The following is a 16,761-nucleotide window of genomic DNA, read 5'->3' as shown; positions in this document are numbered from 1 at the left end:
TGCTTAAAACTGTACACAAAGATAAAGGGAACTTTGAAATTCATACCTTAGAGTATTAGCACGTACTCAGGACTAGATGTAAATGTCAGAGAGAAAAAAGATCTAATGAACTCTTTATTGGTGAGATACAGTACTGCAACTGTCTGGAATTTTAAATGATTTTTGTATCAGGTTCCAAAGCAAAATAACTACAGAAGTTTACTTACAGTGTGAGCTCTCATTTAGCATTTCTAACGTCTTCTTCCAGGGTGGATAGATGCCATTCGTTTTTCTAGAAGTTGCAGCCACTTCATATCACTGAAGTTTTGTGAATCCTCTTTATGTTAACAAAGTGTCCACGGGAAAAAAGTAAAACTAAAAAAAAGTAGTGCAACTGCAGAAGTATTTTTCTGTCTAGAAAATTATACCACCGTAAGTTTTCTTTTTTCCCTGATGTCTTCTCTGCCATAATAACGGCTTCAGGATTTAAATCCTTTGCTGCTATTGTGACTTCAAAGCCTTAAAACTGCAATTGAATGAAGTAGTTCATCTGTCATTATTCAAATATGAAGCAATTATGATGAAATAAAGATAGAACTCCATTGAGAAATGCCCCAATCAATTCTCACTTATATTTAACTAGAAGCATAAAATGATGCTTAGCAGAGTAAGTTTAGGTAATAAAAACTTGGAATATAAAGAAGTATAAATTGCTGATCTATAACTTATTCATTTCTGAATAAGCTTTCTAAACATATTTCACAAATATTGACAAAAGTTTAAGCTTATGATGCAAAACTGTCTCTCAGATGGTCGTAAAGACTGACTAGATTTTCAGAAATGTGTTTTCATCACTTGGTATGCCCAGAGGTTCATATGGGAACCTACTGAGAATTTAAGGGACTCTGCACAGGTCAGCTCGGTCTGAAATAAATCAGGTTGAGACATGTTGATTGGATCTGGAAATAAAAGTGGGCTTTACAAGTGAATATATGAAATAGCATCCCTACCTTGGCCATATCTTCATCCAACTGCCGCCACTGCTTTGGTGTCTGCACATTCTGTAAGCCCTTCTTGCCATTTAGCACAGGAGGAATCTTTTCTGGGGTTCCTTTTGAAACCAACGGGAAAACAGCAGTAGCATAGCTTAAAAATCTTGTCTCACTTGTTTTTTTCCCCCCAGGAACTTAAGATATTACAAAGCCAAACTGGTGGCTTGATTTCTTTTTCTTGCTTTCCTTCTCCTTGCTTCACTGTTTAATTCACTTTCTTCCTTAATACATTGCTGATAAAGTGAAAGCAAAGTGGACTTTGCAGTGATTAGAACAAGGATTCCCCATATTTTACATCTTCATTCTCTTCATATGGTCTCATTCTCAACCATGGAACAAACCTCAGTTGAAAAAAAAAATAAAAATGCACAGCATACATTTTCCTTCACTCAGAGTGCATTGTTCTTTTGGGAAACAAAACCATTCTTTTCTACCTTGTCTTCTCTCTAATCTTGCTTTGGTAAAGTAACAAGGGGAAAAGAAGATGCCAATTGACCCTATCGTATTTCTCCCTATTTTTTTCAGCATTTACAATTGACTTAAGTGATCCAGACAGTATTGAATTGTGGTGCGCTGAGACAGATCACATACAAACAGGGATCTACTTATTCACAATTATCTTCATTTTATAGGCATTTCCTACCTGAGTATCAGTTTTCTGTGCCTACATACACTCACGTGTTGTAGTGTCATCTGAAAAATGTAAATGTGATTTCTTCAAACAACCCAAGAACTCAATATTACCACAATTAGAAAACAGTAGTACTTAATGCTGAATTTTAAATTAGAGAAGTAACTACCAGAAAGCATTTGGGGCGTATACAATTATTTCACACATAATTATTCCCGATATTACTCTAACTGTGATAACTTAAAGCATTTCAAAAAGCAGACTGTAATATTCCTTTTTTTTTTTTGTACAGAAGCTCTTTCACTTGATAGTCTCTCACTAAATAATATGTAAAATACTGACACCTAATGTTAACTTTCAGTATTATTCATTTTGTAAACTTTTACAAGAACTCGGGAAAGAATGTATAAATGTAAACTCGTGTTAATTTTGTTTCAGACTCCTCAACTCATGCAAATTTTAAAAATGTATTGATGATGTCTATAAAAGCAAGGAATCTGATGCTTATCTTCATTGCTTTATATTTATCTTCACTATTCATACATAAAAGAGAAAGTAACTCAAAAAACTTGACTTTCTGAAAGTCATCCCTCAGATGAAACATAAATGCTTGTAAATGAAGTCAATACCTGTACCTGTACCCTGAAGTGACGCTAAAAAACAAAATACTAATTAACCATTAACTTAACTGTACAAATTCAGGAAGTACTTTACCAACCTTACAAGATTCATTTTCCACAATCCTCAATACAAGAAGTTTCTTTCACAGACAGCAAATTTAACACAGATGCCAAACTGCTCTGCAAGGCCAAAACCTCACAATTCACCATTGTTCTCTTCATAAATTCCAATAACGATTCTACTAATTTGATTTCTAGGTGCTATTTGGAAGTGCTTTGCTTCCTCACAGGATATGTCCAGCTGAAATCAAAATAAGGTACGACATAGTACGACTCAGTGTGGATTTCTATTAAGCTTGCTTAACTTTACAGTGAAGACTTAAGAGAGAATAATCCAGTGGCACAAGTGCTTGGAACTTACTGGCAATGAAATAAACCACCTTTTGCTATTGTGGCCCATCACACTTTTATACTTGGTGCTTTCCCTCATCAACTTTATGGAAAACAGTTCTTTTCTAAGATCGTCTCACTGACAGATAAAAGTAGCTGTGCTGCAGATGTACATATAAAAGTAAAACCCCAGGCATTGAAACTCAGATACTTGGTCTGCAATACAATGGCACAGCCCTGGCTGACTTCAGAAGAGATGACGTCAATGCAATCAGAACCTTTTGAGTGAGCCAGAGCTGCCCAAGTGTACTCTTTATAACAATATTCATACAAAAGGAGTTCTTATTTCTCACAGGTGCTAACAATACCAGCAAATTCTTTATTTGCTGTTCTTTCAGCTTTCCTTTTCACATAGCAGATGATGAAAAAGGTATTATTGAGGCAGATTTTTTAAAGCTATCCTTTTTTGGGTACTTTTACAGTGTAGGCATCCACTATAAAGGTTTCCCATTTGCAGAAGTCCCAGCATGCACTGAGAGATGCTCAATTATGCAAAAAGTTTGAAAAGAAGAAATGCTCTTGAGCCAAAGTGGTTTGGAGTAGTCCTCACTTCGCCCTCCCAAATCCTTTCTTGCTCTTGAAGTGGAATAAGTAGTACTACCAACAGTAATTCTCCAAGCGTTTCCAAGCAATAACCGTCAGAGAGAAAGGTTTCTAGATTAACAGATACTTGAAGAAAAAGATGCGTATAGAATAGCTACAGACTTAGGAACTCAGTTGCCATTCAGGTCAAGGTGTTATTTATTTCTCAAAACAGTTCTGCCTATAGCATTGGTGAAATATAAGAAGTTTTTCTTCATTGCTCTTAGCTGCCAAGTGCAAATCTCTGTAAATATTTGGGCCACACTGTGAGTAAACAATGAAGTTTCTCTCTGCTTTTGCTGAAACAATCCAGATTTCATTTATTTTAATCCAAAATAAGCCTTATTAAAACCTCAGTATGTTCTCCTGTAGCCCTTCACAGTAGGTTACATGAATGTAAAATCCTTCTCAGCTTTCTCAAGCCTATCAACTCCAAAACAACTACCTAGAAAGATAAAAGATGCATTGTTTTAGGCAACTGTATCACAGAAAAGAAGGTATCCACAATGCAATTTAATTCCTCAATTAAATCATTAATTAAACAAATTTTTGGGTCCTTTGAAAAAGTATGTAGCAGCTAAGAATTATTAAACAACTGATTGTTTAACTTTTACTCTCCTAGTAAACCACATATTTTAAATGGGATTGATAAATTAAAAATGTAAATTGGACTGTATCTTTTAACTGTTAGCGATTGGTCTATTATTTTCCACTTTTTATTATCCATCATTTTTATAATAAAGAAGGTGAGGTTTTTTTCATTCCTGTTCTAGTTGATAGCGATTCCTCCCTGCTTCTCAAAGCCAGTGTAATAAAACTACATAAAATGTTTATGAAAAGCCCCATTAAAATATACAAAGCATACTAATTCATGAAGTCAAAGTCAAAGCAAAGTGGAAATATGAGCTTTAATAATATTAGGTCTGTTGTAAATAACTATTCAAGCACAGTCATTTTTTTTTGCAAATTGCATGGGATATAGCTTCGCTTACTCAAAGCAAGGAATCGCTTAGTGGGATAAATGCATCTTATTCAGAAGTAGATTAAAAGATATGGCAGAGCCATCAATAAGAACCAGATAGTGCAGTATTGTTTGCTGTTTGTTTTGAAGAAGTAATTGCAGATCCCAAGATTTCAATAAATCTGTGCACATCCTGGAAAGAATTGTAGAGAGGAACTGGGGCAACACGAAGAGCATTTGGTTCTCGCATGTCACACTGCAAAATAGAAAGGGAACACTTAATAAATTCAGGTCACTTTTAATTTATTTTATCAGACTGTATTTTTAAGAGTTACACCAAGGAAGAAGGGTATCTGTGCAGACATGAGTGAAAATTTAGGAACATCCAAGAAACTGTTTGGAGGAGCGTTACTCTGAGGTGCAGAGCAAGAAGAATGGTGTGTGGCCAAAAAGGAAAGGATTCAAGGCTTAGGACAGCAGTGCCAGTAGGCGCTCTAATTGGCTACGCAGCCCTGTAATTTATGCTGAGGTCTACCTTAGAACCTTAAAGTAACCCATGGTTGAGGAAGCATACAGGTGACTAAAAAGCTGCCACAGTAAGATAGACTGTCTTGAACTAAAGACATAAGTAATGTCACAGGGCATACAGTAATTTTCTTCCCCTCTCTGTGAATTTGAACATTTTGCTGAATAGAATAATCTCTTATATTTGAAGCATATAATTGCATCGCGAAGACAAGCCAACAGCATAAGGCCCTCTTAAAAGCTGCAGTTCCTGGAATTCCCTGGCAGCACCAAAACAGCAGCATATTTCACCTGTAGAGCTGCCCTTTGGGAGCACGAGTTACCAGCAGAAATAAAACTCATATATTATTTATATGGCATTAGGCTATCAGCCTCACCTCCCAGTGCTTCTAAGTCATGAAATGTGTAGCCTTAAATTTAGTTTTGCTTCTTTGTGAGCAGCACTGACTGATAACCATGCTGTTAAATGGCACCACTAGTTAAATGGCATTCTACTTGGACCATCTTTAAGTCACCTACACCATTGTGCACCAGTGAAGCCACTCACAGAAGTGTGAGAATAAACCAACAGAGAAAGGACAGCCTGCAGACTATCAAATAATTTATAAAATAATACTGCTTTCTTGATCATTTGCACAATTAAAGATTGAAGTTATGTAAGCACTTTTCATTATTTCAAGACTTTCTTGGCCTTACAGAAGAAGAATAAAAGACAAATGATTATCTTCATAGGGCATATGCTCAAAATGCAATGAACAAGAAGTTGAAGTTTGATTTACTCACAGCTACTCCTCTCTTTTCCAGCTCCTCAAACACAGATTTTATTGGGAGAGAAAAAGTTAATGTGAGTTGGCATCCTCTCTCTTCAATCCGAGGTGGTGTGATGATTTTTACAAAGGGCTTCTCAGGATTTGCTTTATCCTCACTGTAGTGATGATTTATCAGGTATTCCAAGTAACCAGTAAGCAGAATAGATTTTCTTCTCAATGCTTTCATTGTAGTTTGACCAAAAACCTGTAATGATTTTAAATCATTAGGATGGTAATGCATTGCAACAGAAAATAGAAAAAGTGAAGATGATTAAGGCCATTTCTGAACTTAATAATGACTTACATAATAATTATTTTTTTCTTTTAACTTTATGACTCATGTCTGCTGTTGTTACCACACATACCATCTTTGGACTGAAGCGTTGATATCAGGTAGATATTGTTGGTACACATTTTAAGATTGGGTTCTTGGAAACATAGCATAACATTACTACTTTGAGGTAATTAAAGATGTCTGTCTGTTATTAAAGATTTCTACACATCTACATAAATTAATTTACATACATACACAAAAACTGTTTTCTAAGCATCCATTTGTAAATCTGAAGATATGCAACAAGGATGCACAAGGAAAAGTCATATAGAACATGGTATCATGCCTCAAGAAACAAAAGTTAAGGCCCAAGGCAAACATTATGACTAATCTACCATTATTTTCAAAAATACAAAATATGCTTTATTATGCCCCGAACAGAAAGCTTTTCAGAAGCTCTGCATCTGATAGCCCATATAAAGAAACAGTATTTGTTTGACTGGCTTAATAGCTCTGTGCCCTAATGCAGGTATAAGAACTAGTGAGCTTCAGCAAACAAAAATCTGTATCAGAACATCATGAAACAAAAGTAATTCTTAAAAATGACATTCCTGCTTTGTCACATACACAAGCACAGTGTGGCACAGCAGTTTGGAAGGCCATGCAGCTCCTGTTCCTCGCCTGCTGGTGCACATGGAAACACTCAGCTACAGGGAACAACAGAAAATGCAACTCCTGCCTTGAGCAGATCTTCCTTATTTTTCTTTCTATACAAGCAGCTGCTGGGAGAAGTGGCAAAATAGTAGCACCAACATACACAATATTCTATCTAGGCTGCATTGTGGCTCATAGCTTCATTATAGGTGCTTAGACAATCATGTCTCCACAGACTGCAGCTGTAAAATCAGAGGCAAGGTGAGGTCCTGCACAAAAAATCCACCATCTTCTTTCTCAGAAAATCATTGTTTCAGACTGAAGGAGTCACCCTTTCAAGATCAATATGTATAGTATTACCTTACACATACCTCAAAAGCATATAAAGAGGTAGACGAGAAGTCCCACCAGAAATACAACAAAGTTTGGTTTCCAGCAGCATCTGGAAATTTTGTAGAATATTCCAAGAATATTCCACCCTGCCTCTAAAGGCTGCACAAAACTACATTTTCCTTCTGTGATCCCAACTGTTAAAATATGGTTGCCATAAGACAGGCTTTGCAGGCATAGAAATGAATGTGGCAGAGCCACCAGCAGCTCCTAGACACGTCAACAGAAATCCAGAGGTACTTTCCTCACCACACAGTGGGCAGAGTATACCCATGGCCATTTAGCACATCACTGGAGGTAAAACGGAGACCTGTCTCCTATTTCTCTGTGCGTTGCAGCAGGATGAGGGATGAATGCAAAAATCTGTCTGCTCAGGCTTTGTGCAAGGAATATCTGGTCTCCTGGGTAAAATTTTCAAAAAAAAAAAAAAAAGATCTTTTAAATGGGGCTGTAGAGCACTCTCCTTTTTTCCATAAAAGGGAGCAGCAACTGCCATAACAGTCACTTTAAGCATTATTGAGGAATAACAGGCGCTAACACTTGCAGTTTTCATTGTTTCCATTGGAAACACTGCCTTCTGCTTAATGTGTCCCAGTGAAGGTGGCATGCAATTTCACTAGCCATCTCTTGCCAGACATGAAAACTATTTTGTTTCCCACTGTATTAGAGCAATTAGCACTGGGAAATCCTGGCTGTGCCAAAAGGTAATACAGGCACAGAAAGGGGAGGTGATGGAAACTGCTCAGCCCTCATTGTTTCAGGCTCCCCGCAGTGGGCTAAATGACATCAACCCACACAAACTGGAGCACTGACAATCTGGGTCATAGCAGAATAGCTTTCAGCTTATCTCGAAGGTCACATAAAGTTTAAAATATATTGGATGTTTAAGGACTAACAAAATAAATTGTCGGGGAGAACAAGAAGCATTGCTGTGCCCTTTGCAGTCCTTCAGCATTGCATCTAAGCAGGAAAGAGCACAATTGGCAATTTTCTGATTTTGTTTGTTTAAAATACTGTTTTTTCAGTCAATAAGGAAGAAGGATGTACAGTGTACAGACATTGCTCTTTGTATCAGCAACAGCTTTGCTGTTACGCTAATGCTAATGGAATGCTGGCAGAAATAAATTTCTGTCATTATGCTTGTGGCAAAACCTTGCTAACCAAGGCTGGCTTGAAAAGCAGCTTACACAAAATTTAATATAGGGAAATCAGTGTAAAACCATCCTGTTCATCTCCAAATATCTAAAGTCTCGCATGTCAGGGGTGAACAGTGAATAGTTCCACAAATGGAACTGTACGATGGTGAAAGGCAAAAGTCCAGATCCAGAATACATTGATGAATTGTCCTTTTAGGAAGCATTAACAGACAGTTTCTGTCTTTTCTGTTTGTGATAGAAGGGATTACAGAGGATGACAAAATCATAGAGCCATTGGTTAGTGGAACACCCAGCTGCCCCATCTAATTTTTCCTAAGAAGCTAAGCCTGTTTTGCACAGGGAAATATGTATAGAAACAATTCCTGATACAGTCCTTTGGGTTTACATGATTCCCTCCTACGTAAGTTTCTACTGGTGTCCTTCACATGAATTGCATAGAGACAAATCCTAAATGCCTGCATTGGACAAGCTACTCTTTGAATTGACCCCCTAAAAGCCTAGCGGTCAGACCTGTACAAAAACTGAACAAGCAAACCATGTGTATCCCAAATCTGACAGCAAAGTTTATGGGAATAGTGAAGAAACAAGTAAGATTTGTAAAGACCTTGGTTTCCCAGGGTTGGATAACTTTTGGTTATTTGTTTTCACCCTACTTGGCTTTTTAGCTTTTCTGGACTTTTAAAAGGGAGACAGCAATAAAGTCCATAACATTCATTTAACATTTTATATTTGCAAATTCAGGCTCAAAATAAAGCAGTTACTTACCTCTAAACCAGCTTGGAGAGAACAGACTAGTAAAATTGGAGGATTTGATAACCGAAATCCATTAACTCCTTTACTTAGTTGTAATTCTGGAAAATGAATAATTTATGTTAGTGTTTTTGATTTCCTCCTTTTAATGAATTGGACCTTATCTTGAAGTCCATCCTCATGCAATAACACATTTCACTAACGTGGCCTGTAGGAATCGCTCATTAAAAGGAAATAGTAATCTATTCACAGCTAATACTTTTAACTTTGAGAGAAGCCCAATTTTATCTGGCAGAAGACCTCATTAGTAGCTTCATGGGAGCTAAAAAACTGCAATTAATTTGTTTAAATGGTGTGTGTTAAAACCACCTTTACACTTGAATCTCTTTTACCACTGGCATAAACCAGAGAAATTCCAAGTCAGCAGAGGCACGCTCGTGCGAAGCTGCGGTGCACGGTCAGGGAATCACATCCCTTGACTTTATTAAACTGACGAGACACGTGGGAGCATGCATTTGCAGCTAAGTGTAGCTTCAGGCCACGTACAGAAGTTGCATAGACTTTAGGCTGTGAAATTTCACGAAATCTATTTAATAAAGCCATAAAGCTTCGCTGTAAGTTCTGTGTCATCATTTATATTTCATGCTCCAGCACCAGAGGATGCTGCGGAGGAAATGCTCTTCATGCACAGCAGACTGGCTAATTTTATAATGATTATTGCCCAACTTCTGCCTCTGAACTGTCCATGCAAATGGATAAGCAACATTCTTCTTCTAACATTATTTCAAGGTAATTTGTATCTTCTGCTGGCTTTGTATAGTGCCACTCCTAAGTTTGGTCAGAAAAGAATCAGACTGAGACTATTAGTGAGGTGTTCACCAGCCAAAGTCACATCAACAGGGGCCATAGAAAATTAAAAGTATATTAAAAACAAAGCACGTTATATTAATTAAAAAAAAAAAAAAAAAAAAAGCAGCTCCTTCCTCATCCTGATCTCCCAGGATAGTCTCTCTGCCATGATTTTAAATGGAGCCAAAGAGTCTAGCCGTCAGATTTAGAAAAAAAACCTCCTCATTTCATTGTGCTCTAGGACAATAAATATTGAGCCTATTTCACAGCAGGTTTTTTCTGTCTTATATTCCCTCAATTGTTAGTGCAAAAGATCCAGAGATGTTAAAAATTAAAGCAATTGCAAAATTTATGTCCGGCTGCTTTACTGTTTCCCATTAATTCCAGTGGAATTAATCCTAAATATATTATCCATGTGAATAGTAACAGATCCTCACTCAGAACCTTATGAGTTTAATGCATCAAGGTGATTCAAGTCTTTCATCCATAATCTATGCCTGTATCTTATCAGCAAAGTGTCTGGAAATGGATAGTCAGACACACATGTCCAAATTTATTCAATTTATTTTATTGACTGTACAGTACTATATATCTGGGATAAGTCTAGCTGAATACCTTTAATGTAAGCAAGAAAACACAGAGGTTCATCCTTTCTGTTCAAACTTAGGTAAAAACTATGTTGTTTGTGATAAACATACAGGTAAAATTGAAGGTGTAAAAGTACATACTGTTTTCCATGAGGAATCGTGTTTTGAACTCATGACCCCACCAGCCGATTAACCTAGAATTTTATAAAGTAGATGAGTAGCAATCTTACTATAATATCTTCTAACTTACGTTTCAGGAATAAGAAATATATACACTTTTAACGGATTGCAATTCTAACAATGACATAAAAAAGCAATAAATTCTATAAATAGATAGCTCTAAATACTTAATTTTACTGTTTAGAAGTTTCCCTTTGACAACTAATGATAAAATGTACCACATCTTTCAAATTAACTATTGATTTCTAAGAATAACCATTTTGTAGGAATTCATTTTGCAAAATGAGAAATAGAACAGAAATATTTCCTCAGTTTTGTTCCAAAGCATTTAACATAAGCCCCCAAATTTACTTTATCGAACATGGAAAGCTAAAAGGTGGTATAAGATCCAACTGAAGGAACTAGTGATGGGCAGCATACTGCCAACTAAATAAAGACTGTGTTGGCATTGCCTTCTCCATACTATGAGACAGCCACATGAGTCCTGTACTAAGTTTTTCGACTGAACCGTTCTTATTACTGAGAAAAGATGCTTCAAAAAGAAAAACAAATCAATTTAATCCAGAAATCAGTTATTTAGATAACATCCAGGAAAAAATAAAATGAAAAGTTATTAGTTTGAAAAAAAATTAGCCAAGCTTTTAAATTAAGTTGACATTAGATTATTAATATTTCTATATTTGTTGAGAAATACCCTCAAGGACATTGCTATAAACAACTCACTGAAGCAGATGGAGGGACTGGACCACCTGGTGTCCAGGACACGTCAACCTATACTGCAGACAAAATCAACACTTCAAAACAAAGGACTGTCGGCCCCACGTCCCCTGGGTTGTGTCCTTCTTGACTGGAAACATCAATGACTAATTATGTCAATATTAATTGAAACTTCCCAAACATCAGTGCTATTACAATATTAGAAATTTCTTCCTGACCTCCTGAGCTCTCCAAAGAGAGACAAACAGACACCATTTCCTTCAAAGCTTTGGCTTTGCTCGGTTTCTTCTATGTCAGGTAGCAGGGCTGTTAGAAATAAAACCTGTTCTAAAATCCTAATAGGAAAAATCTATAAGAGAAACCACATGGGAGGTCAGCATTTTCAGAAGTAAACAAAGAAAAAGAAGAGCATTGACTATCTCTCTCTGAAGCAGGAACACTTCTTTGCAGCACGTTAAGAAGTGTTTAGCTCTACAGAATGAAGACCACATTTGAGTAGAAGACTTCTGATCTGAATACTGCATAGTGTAAAATAAAGTACTTTGTACTTCTGTATAACAACATAGGTTTTATGTTTACTTCTATGAAAGGCTCTGAGCTGCATCTAAACATGATGTATACAGAAAAAGCATGGATTATTTTTTTTTATTGTTGTGTGATGTTTTTACTATTCTAAGGCCCATGAAAATCAATAGTGCAATATACATTCATTTCAAATGAGATACTCTATTGCCAAAATGAATATACCCAATATAAAATATACTGCTGCTTCTGCCCAAGTGCCTTAGTTAGTGATGCTTTGAATCATAAAAGATATTTCAACTATTTAATATGCACTGTATATCTATAGGACATTTCACTGCAGATCCCAAATACTGGATGTTACTACAACGTACTAGTAATGTCAGTAACACACACTACATGAATTTCTAAAGTTTTAAATAGCAGAAGAAAATGTGAAATACATTTGGACTGTTACTCTCTAGCAAGGAAAAATAAAATACAGTGTCCCATGTGGACCACATCATACAGTTAAAGAAAAACATCAACCAGACTTCTGCCCCAATAAAACTCAATGGAAAGCACTCTGGTTGTATTTGGAAAGCTCAGAACTTGCTAACTCTGAAGCTGGCTTAAAATCAGACCTCTGCTGCAGCACCGCGTTTGCATCTTGGAAACTGAAATTTCAGAACTTTTCCAAAATGACAGAGTACATGATTTTTTGAAGACAGTTTTAGCTTTCTTGCCCTTTTCTACCATAACATTGACAATTTTTATTATATGTGTGTGTGTGTGTGTCTGTGTAAAAATTGGCTGTTCTAGATCTTTAAAGGTGTCACTACAGGATGTGCACTTTGAAGCAGCTCTGTTCTTACACTATCATTGATCTAATAGCCCATATGGATGTCATTTTATTTGACATTTAATCTGACAGGCTTCAAAGTGTGGACTCCCAACAAAATCTTCATAAATTGGCAATTTGCTGTTTACCACTTCCTGTGAGAAAAAAAAAAAAAAAATTGAAATGAGGGTTGCTGCTGCTATGCCAAATTTCAACCTGTTATGATGGGAAATAGCTAAGGTGTTAAACCCCAAACATAAGGCTTTGTAAATGCTCTCTAAAAATAATAGGCAATAAAACAGCACGTTAAGATGCTTCAGTAAAATCTCTTGCTAAAGAGTCATTACTCTGAATGTAAAATGAGTATTTTGAAATGCAATCACCATTTTGATTATTCTAATTTCAAAAACAGACACCAAAATCTAAACTAATTTTGAATCCCCAATCATGATCTTTACAAAATATTTAATATAGAAGGCTCTTGAACCTGTCTAATATACTCTTGTATTTAAAAACACCTTAGAATTTGATGTAACTGGACTTGAGAGTTAAAACTGTGTCCAGTTTTGGGTTCTACGGTCCAAGAAAGACAGGGAACTTCTAGAGAAAGTCCAGCAGAGGGCCACAAAGCTGATGGGAACCTGGAGCATCTCCTGCGTGAAGAAAGGTCTCAGAGACCCGTGCAGCCTGGAGAACATGACTGAGGATTCTTATTGGTGCTTATAAATATTTAAATGGTGGGAGCTAAGAGCACGGGATTAGGATTTTCCTGGTTTTGTCTAGAGATAGGACAAGGGGCAATAGGCAGAAACTGGAACACGGGAAGTTCCATACTAGTGCGAGGAGGAACCTTGTTACTGTCAGAGTGATGGAGCACTGGAACACGCTGTCCTGAGAGGTTGTGGAATCTCCTTCTCTGGAGATATTCAAATCCATCTGGACATCCAGGAACCTATACCAGGTATCCAGGTGCTCCTGGAGCACTCCTGCAGCTAACTTTTTCTTCAGCACTAAAAATAAACACGAAACCCACTGCTGGCATGTTAAAAAGGAGAGTAAGTTAGGGCAGGAAGAGCTGTGTGTTTTCTGTGGGGTGTGTACGTTTATATAAAGTTCACTTTCATAAGAAACAATATTTAAAATAACACACATTCTGTTTTATCCCACAAAATAAACCCATATCTTTGTGCTTCAAAAGCACAGGGACCTTCCTGGTAAATTCTGCCATTCTCCAATCTGTGCACAGAAGTCATTTTTAAACAAGCAACATGTAATTTAAAGCAAACAGTTACTTTGTGTAACTTTATGCAAGAAGTCACCGTATCATGAATACTGCTGAAAGATTTTTTATATTATTCACTTTACCCCAGAATGTTCTCTTATTTTTCAAATCAATGAACAAAGATTTGCTGGGTTTGGAAATGACTCCAGAAAGGAACGGTACCCTCTCATTTAACTCTACTCCCTTTAAGAGTATTTACACCAGGGAACAATCTCCTCAATAAGCATTTTTATTTAGCTCATTTCCCTCCTTCATATCTGCATCCATTAGACTAAAGCACTAGTTGTTCATAACTTAAGCCACCTCGTTTGTAGTTACATGAATGATGCAAAAGCGTGGGCTATAATGATCATGATGCATGTGCAGCGCAGACATCAAAGATCATCCAGTTAAAAAACAGAAAATATATAAAAAAAAAATTCCTCTGACCTTTGTGTCGAAGTTACAAACGATCGTTCTACCCATTATAATTTACAGCCTGAAGCAGCACAGCTCTCATTTCCCTTCTTCACAAGAAGAAAAATAAACTCTTGAGTAGTGATACAGAAAACAAGGAAAAATTATTAATGCATTTTGACTTGCGCAGTCCAGGGCAATGCACTGGAAGCATCCTTTCATTACATTGTGTGAGAGATCATTTTAAGTCCATGAGAAAGCACATTAAAGAGCTGCAATGGGAATGCAGTGTGAAATTAGTAGTAAGCTACATCACATTTGCTGGCTTCACCACGCATGCATTTCTTCACTCCATAGTCAGGTCATAATGCTATCTAGAAATTTTACATGCATTGCTTCCACAGTGTCTATGTTAGGAGCATATACCAGCAAACCAGGCTCTATTGTACCACCTCACAAAGCCATAATACATACTACTATGCAACCACTATTGGAAAACTGGGAGCAAGCGAGAAAAGAAAAGGAGTAAGGCAGCATGCATGCTCCCACCCTCCCAAATCACACACTAACAATGTACAACACCGTCTCTGCTGCCAGGGGACCACCTACCACAGGGGTGATGTTGAAGCACATGGAACTGGACCATAAGAACATAGATTTCACCAGCCTGGAAGTAAGCTTGCTTCCCACAACCTCTAAGCACAGACATGATCCCCAGGCTCAATAGCTGAGACACAGTCTTTGCATTCTAGTCTGCATTAATTTTACTGCAGTCTTTAACAGCAATTACTTTAAATTTCAATATCATATTGTATTAATTGCATTGCAAGTGCAGGAGTATGATTGCATTTGTTTGGATTCAATGCCAAAATTTAGAATAAATAGTGTTGGGAATCAGCTCTCCTAAAGAAAGCAAATAGAGAAGATGCTCATTACTTTACATAGCATATTTTTGGCTCGCTGACTGAGTTTGAGGAGTTTCAATTTTCTTATCACAGACTTCTCTGATCGCAAATGAGTAATTTCATCGTTCTATGCCTCAAGCCTTCAGATCCAGAAATACCGCTCAGTATTGCCCTAACTCTCTGGTGAGTGGTAAGAATATACACGTTAACATGGTTTCATATACTTAGTAATGAGGTTCGTGTAAGGATGGAGAAACAGATTTCCTTAGAGTATTTTATACTGATTTTTTTTAAATACAGATGGGAAGAGGGAAGCTGTAGGCAATGGCTGATGCTACTCTTTCTCCTCCTCTCGGCCTTTTCCCAAATTACTCTCTCAGGCTCAAAAGTTGTTGCCAATCTCAGGTTTCTGTTCAGCTCAGAATTTAATATTTTTTTTTATCCATGTCATTTAACAGGTCTTTTATGGCAAGAAAGAAAAAAATATATATATTTTTCCTTTGCTTATTGCTACACGTTTTAGAGCTGTTCTGAAATAAAACAAATTTGCATAGTAAGACAACATTATTCAACAGTCACGTTTGAAAAGAGAGCTTGCTAAACAAACTCCCATTAACCAAGCCTGTCCCAGTCTTCCTGCACTCCAAAGCAAGGTCATGCTTCAACCCAGGTCTTCACTGCTGACAGTTTGCTGGAAGGGAGTAAAATACTTACATTTCACGTAGGCTTGAGGGGTCTGTTTAATGAAATTAGAAAATAATTGTGAATTAACACCCAGTTTCATCATGGAGATGCAGAATTCAAAGATTTTAACCCTCACAAACAAGTGAAATTCTTCAGATGCTGTGAAGCTGTCGGTTATGAGCATTCTTCATAAGGAACATACTGAGGTGAGGATCCGCATGAGGAGTTAGCAACGAGTCCCCATTGGGCTCTGGTAATGTTTGCAAACTTAACTCTCACTATCTCCTTCAGAAAACCTTGCTAGGATTGCCAAAGCTATATTACGGAACCTTCCTGCCCAAACCCGACTTATATCTATTTAGTCATCCTTTTTCCCAAATGATAAGAATGGACTTTTTTTTTTTTCCCCATTATTCTCTTCCATCCAGTGGCTATAGTTAATTTTAAGCAGAATCTGTTGTTAAAGAATTTGTAAGGCTCAGGTAATTACTAGCCTCAGACTTATGAATTTTCAGACTTCCAGACGCTGTGATGCTTTTCAATTTATTACCTAATTATTAAGCACATGCAACTTGTGAGCAATGCCATGCATTATAAACAGACCAGTTTCTTAGAGCTTAGTGGAAAAACAATCAAATCCTTATGAAAAGTTGTTACTGTGGAAGTAGTAACTTTTCATGTTTAATATCAGTGAGGCTTCACTTTGGCAAATGACCAAAGTAACATGACTGCATTAGGGGCTAATAGTGTGATATTTCTATTCAGTAGCTTGCATTTTTGGTATCAGACAAAAAAAAAAAAAAAAAAAAAATACTTTGAGGACTGTCTTTGGTTTAAAAACAGAAATTCATTTTCTGCCTACCATCAAAATTTTTTGACTTATCATGAAAAGCCAGTTTCATAATGGACATAATGACATTTATTGAGAATATAGCTGCAATAGCCGAAATGACAAAATCCTCCAAGCTCTTCCTCCATCTTTTTT

The 16,761-nt window shown here is 36.8% G+C and overlaps 1 protein-coding gene across 1 annotated transcript; it reads right to left on the bottom strand.

Annotated features, from left to right (window-relative positions):
* Window positions 1-4,197: 4,197 nt before the first annotated feature.
* LOC104911834 (kynureninase-like) lies at window positions 4,198-13,458 on the bottom strand. Its single transcript, XM_031554259.1, has 6 exons — window positions 13,344-13,458; window positions 11,386-11,473; window positions 10,412-10,464; window positions 8,850-8,935; window positions 5,584-5,814; window positions 4,198-4,531 (listed from the first exon to the last, which is right to left on the bottom strand). The coding sequence occupies exons 3-6, from the start codon at window positions 10,419-10,421 to the stop codon at window positions 4,379-4,381; spliced, it is 480 nt and encodes a 159-aa protein (XP_031410119.1). The 5' UTR covers window positions 10,422-10,464; window positions 11,386-11,473; window positions 13,344-13,458; the 3' UTR covers window positions 4,198-4,378.
* Between the last annotated feature and the right edge of the window lie 3,303 nt (window positions 13,459-16,761).

This window comes from Meleagris gallopavo, chromosome 7, assembly GCF_000146605.3.
Source record: "Meleagris gallopavo isolate NT-WF06-2002-E0010 breed Aviagen turkey brand Nicholas breeding stock chromosome 7, Turkey_5.1, whole genome shotgun sequence".
Lineage (NCBI taxonomy): Eukaryota > Metazoa > Chordata > Aves > Galliformes > Phasianidae > Meleagris > Meleagris gallopavo.
Note: the sequence above shows the minus strand (reverse complement) of the source record. Positions and strands in the feature narration are given on the sequence as shown.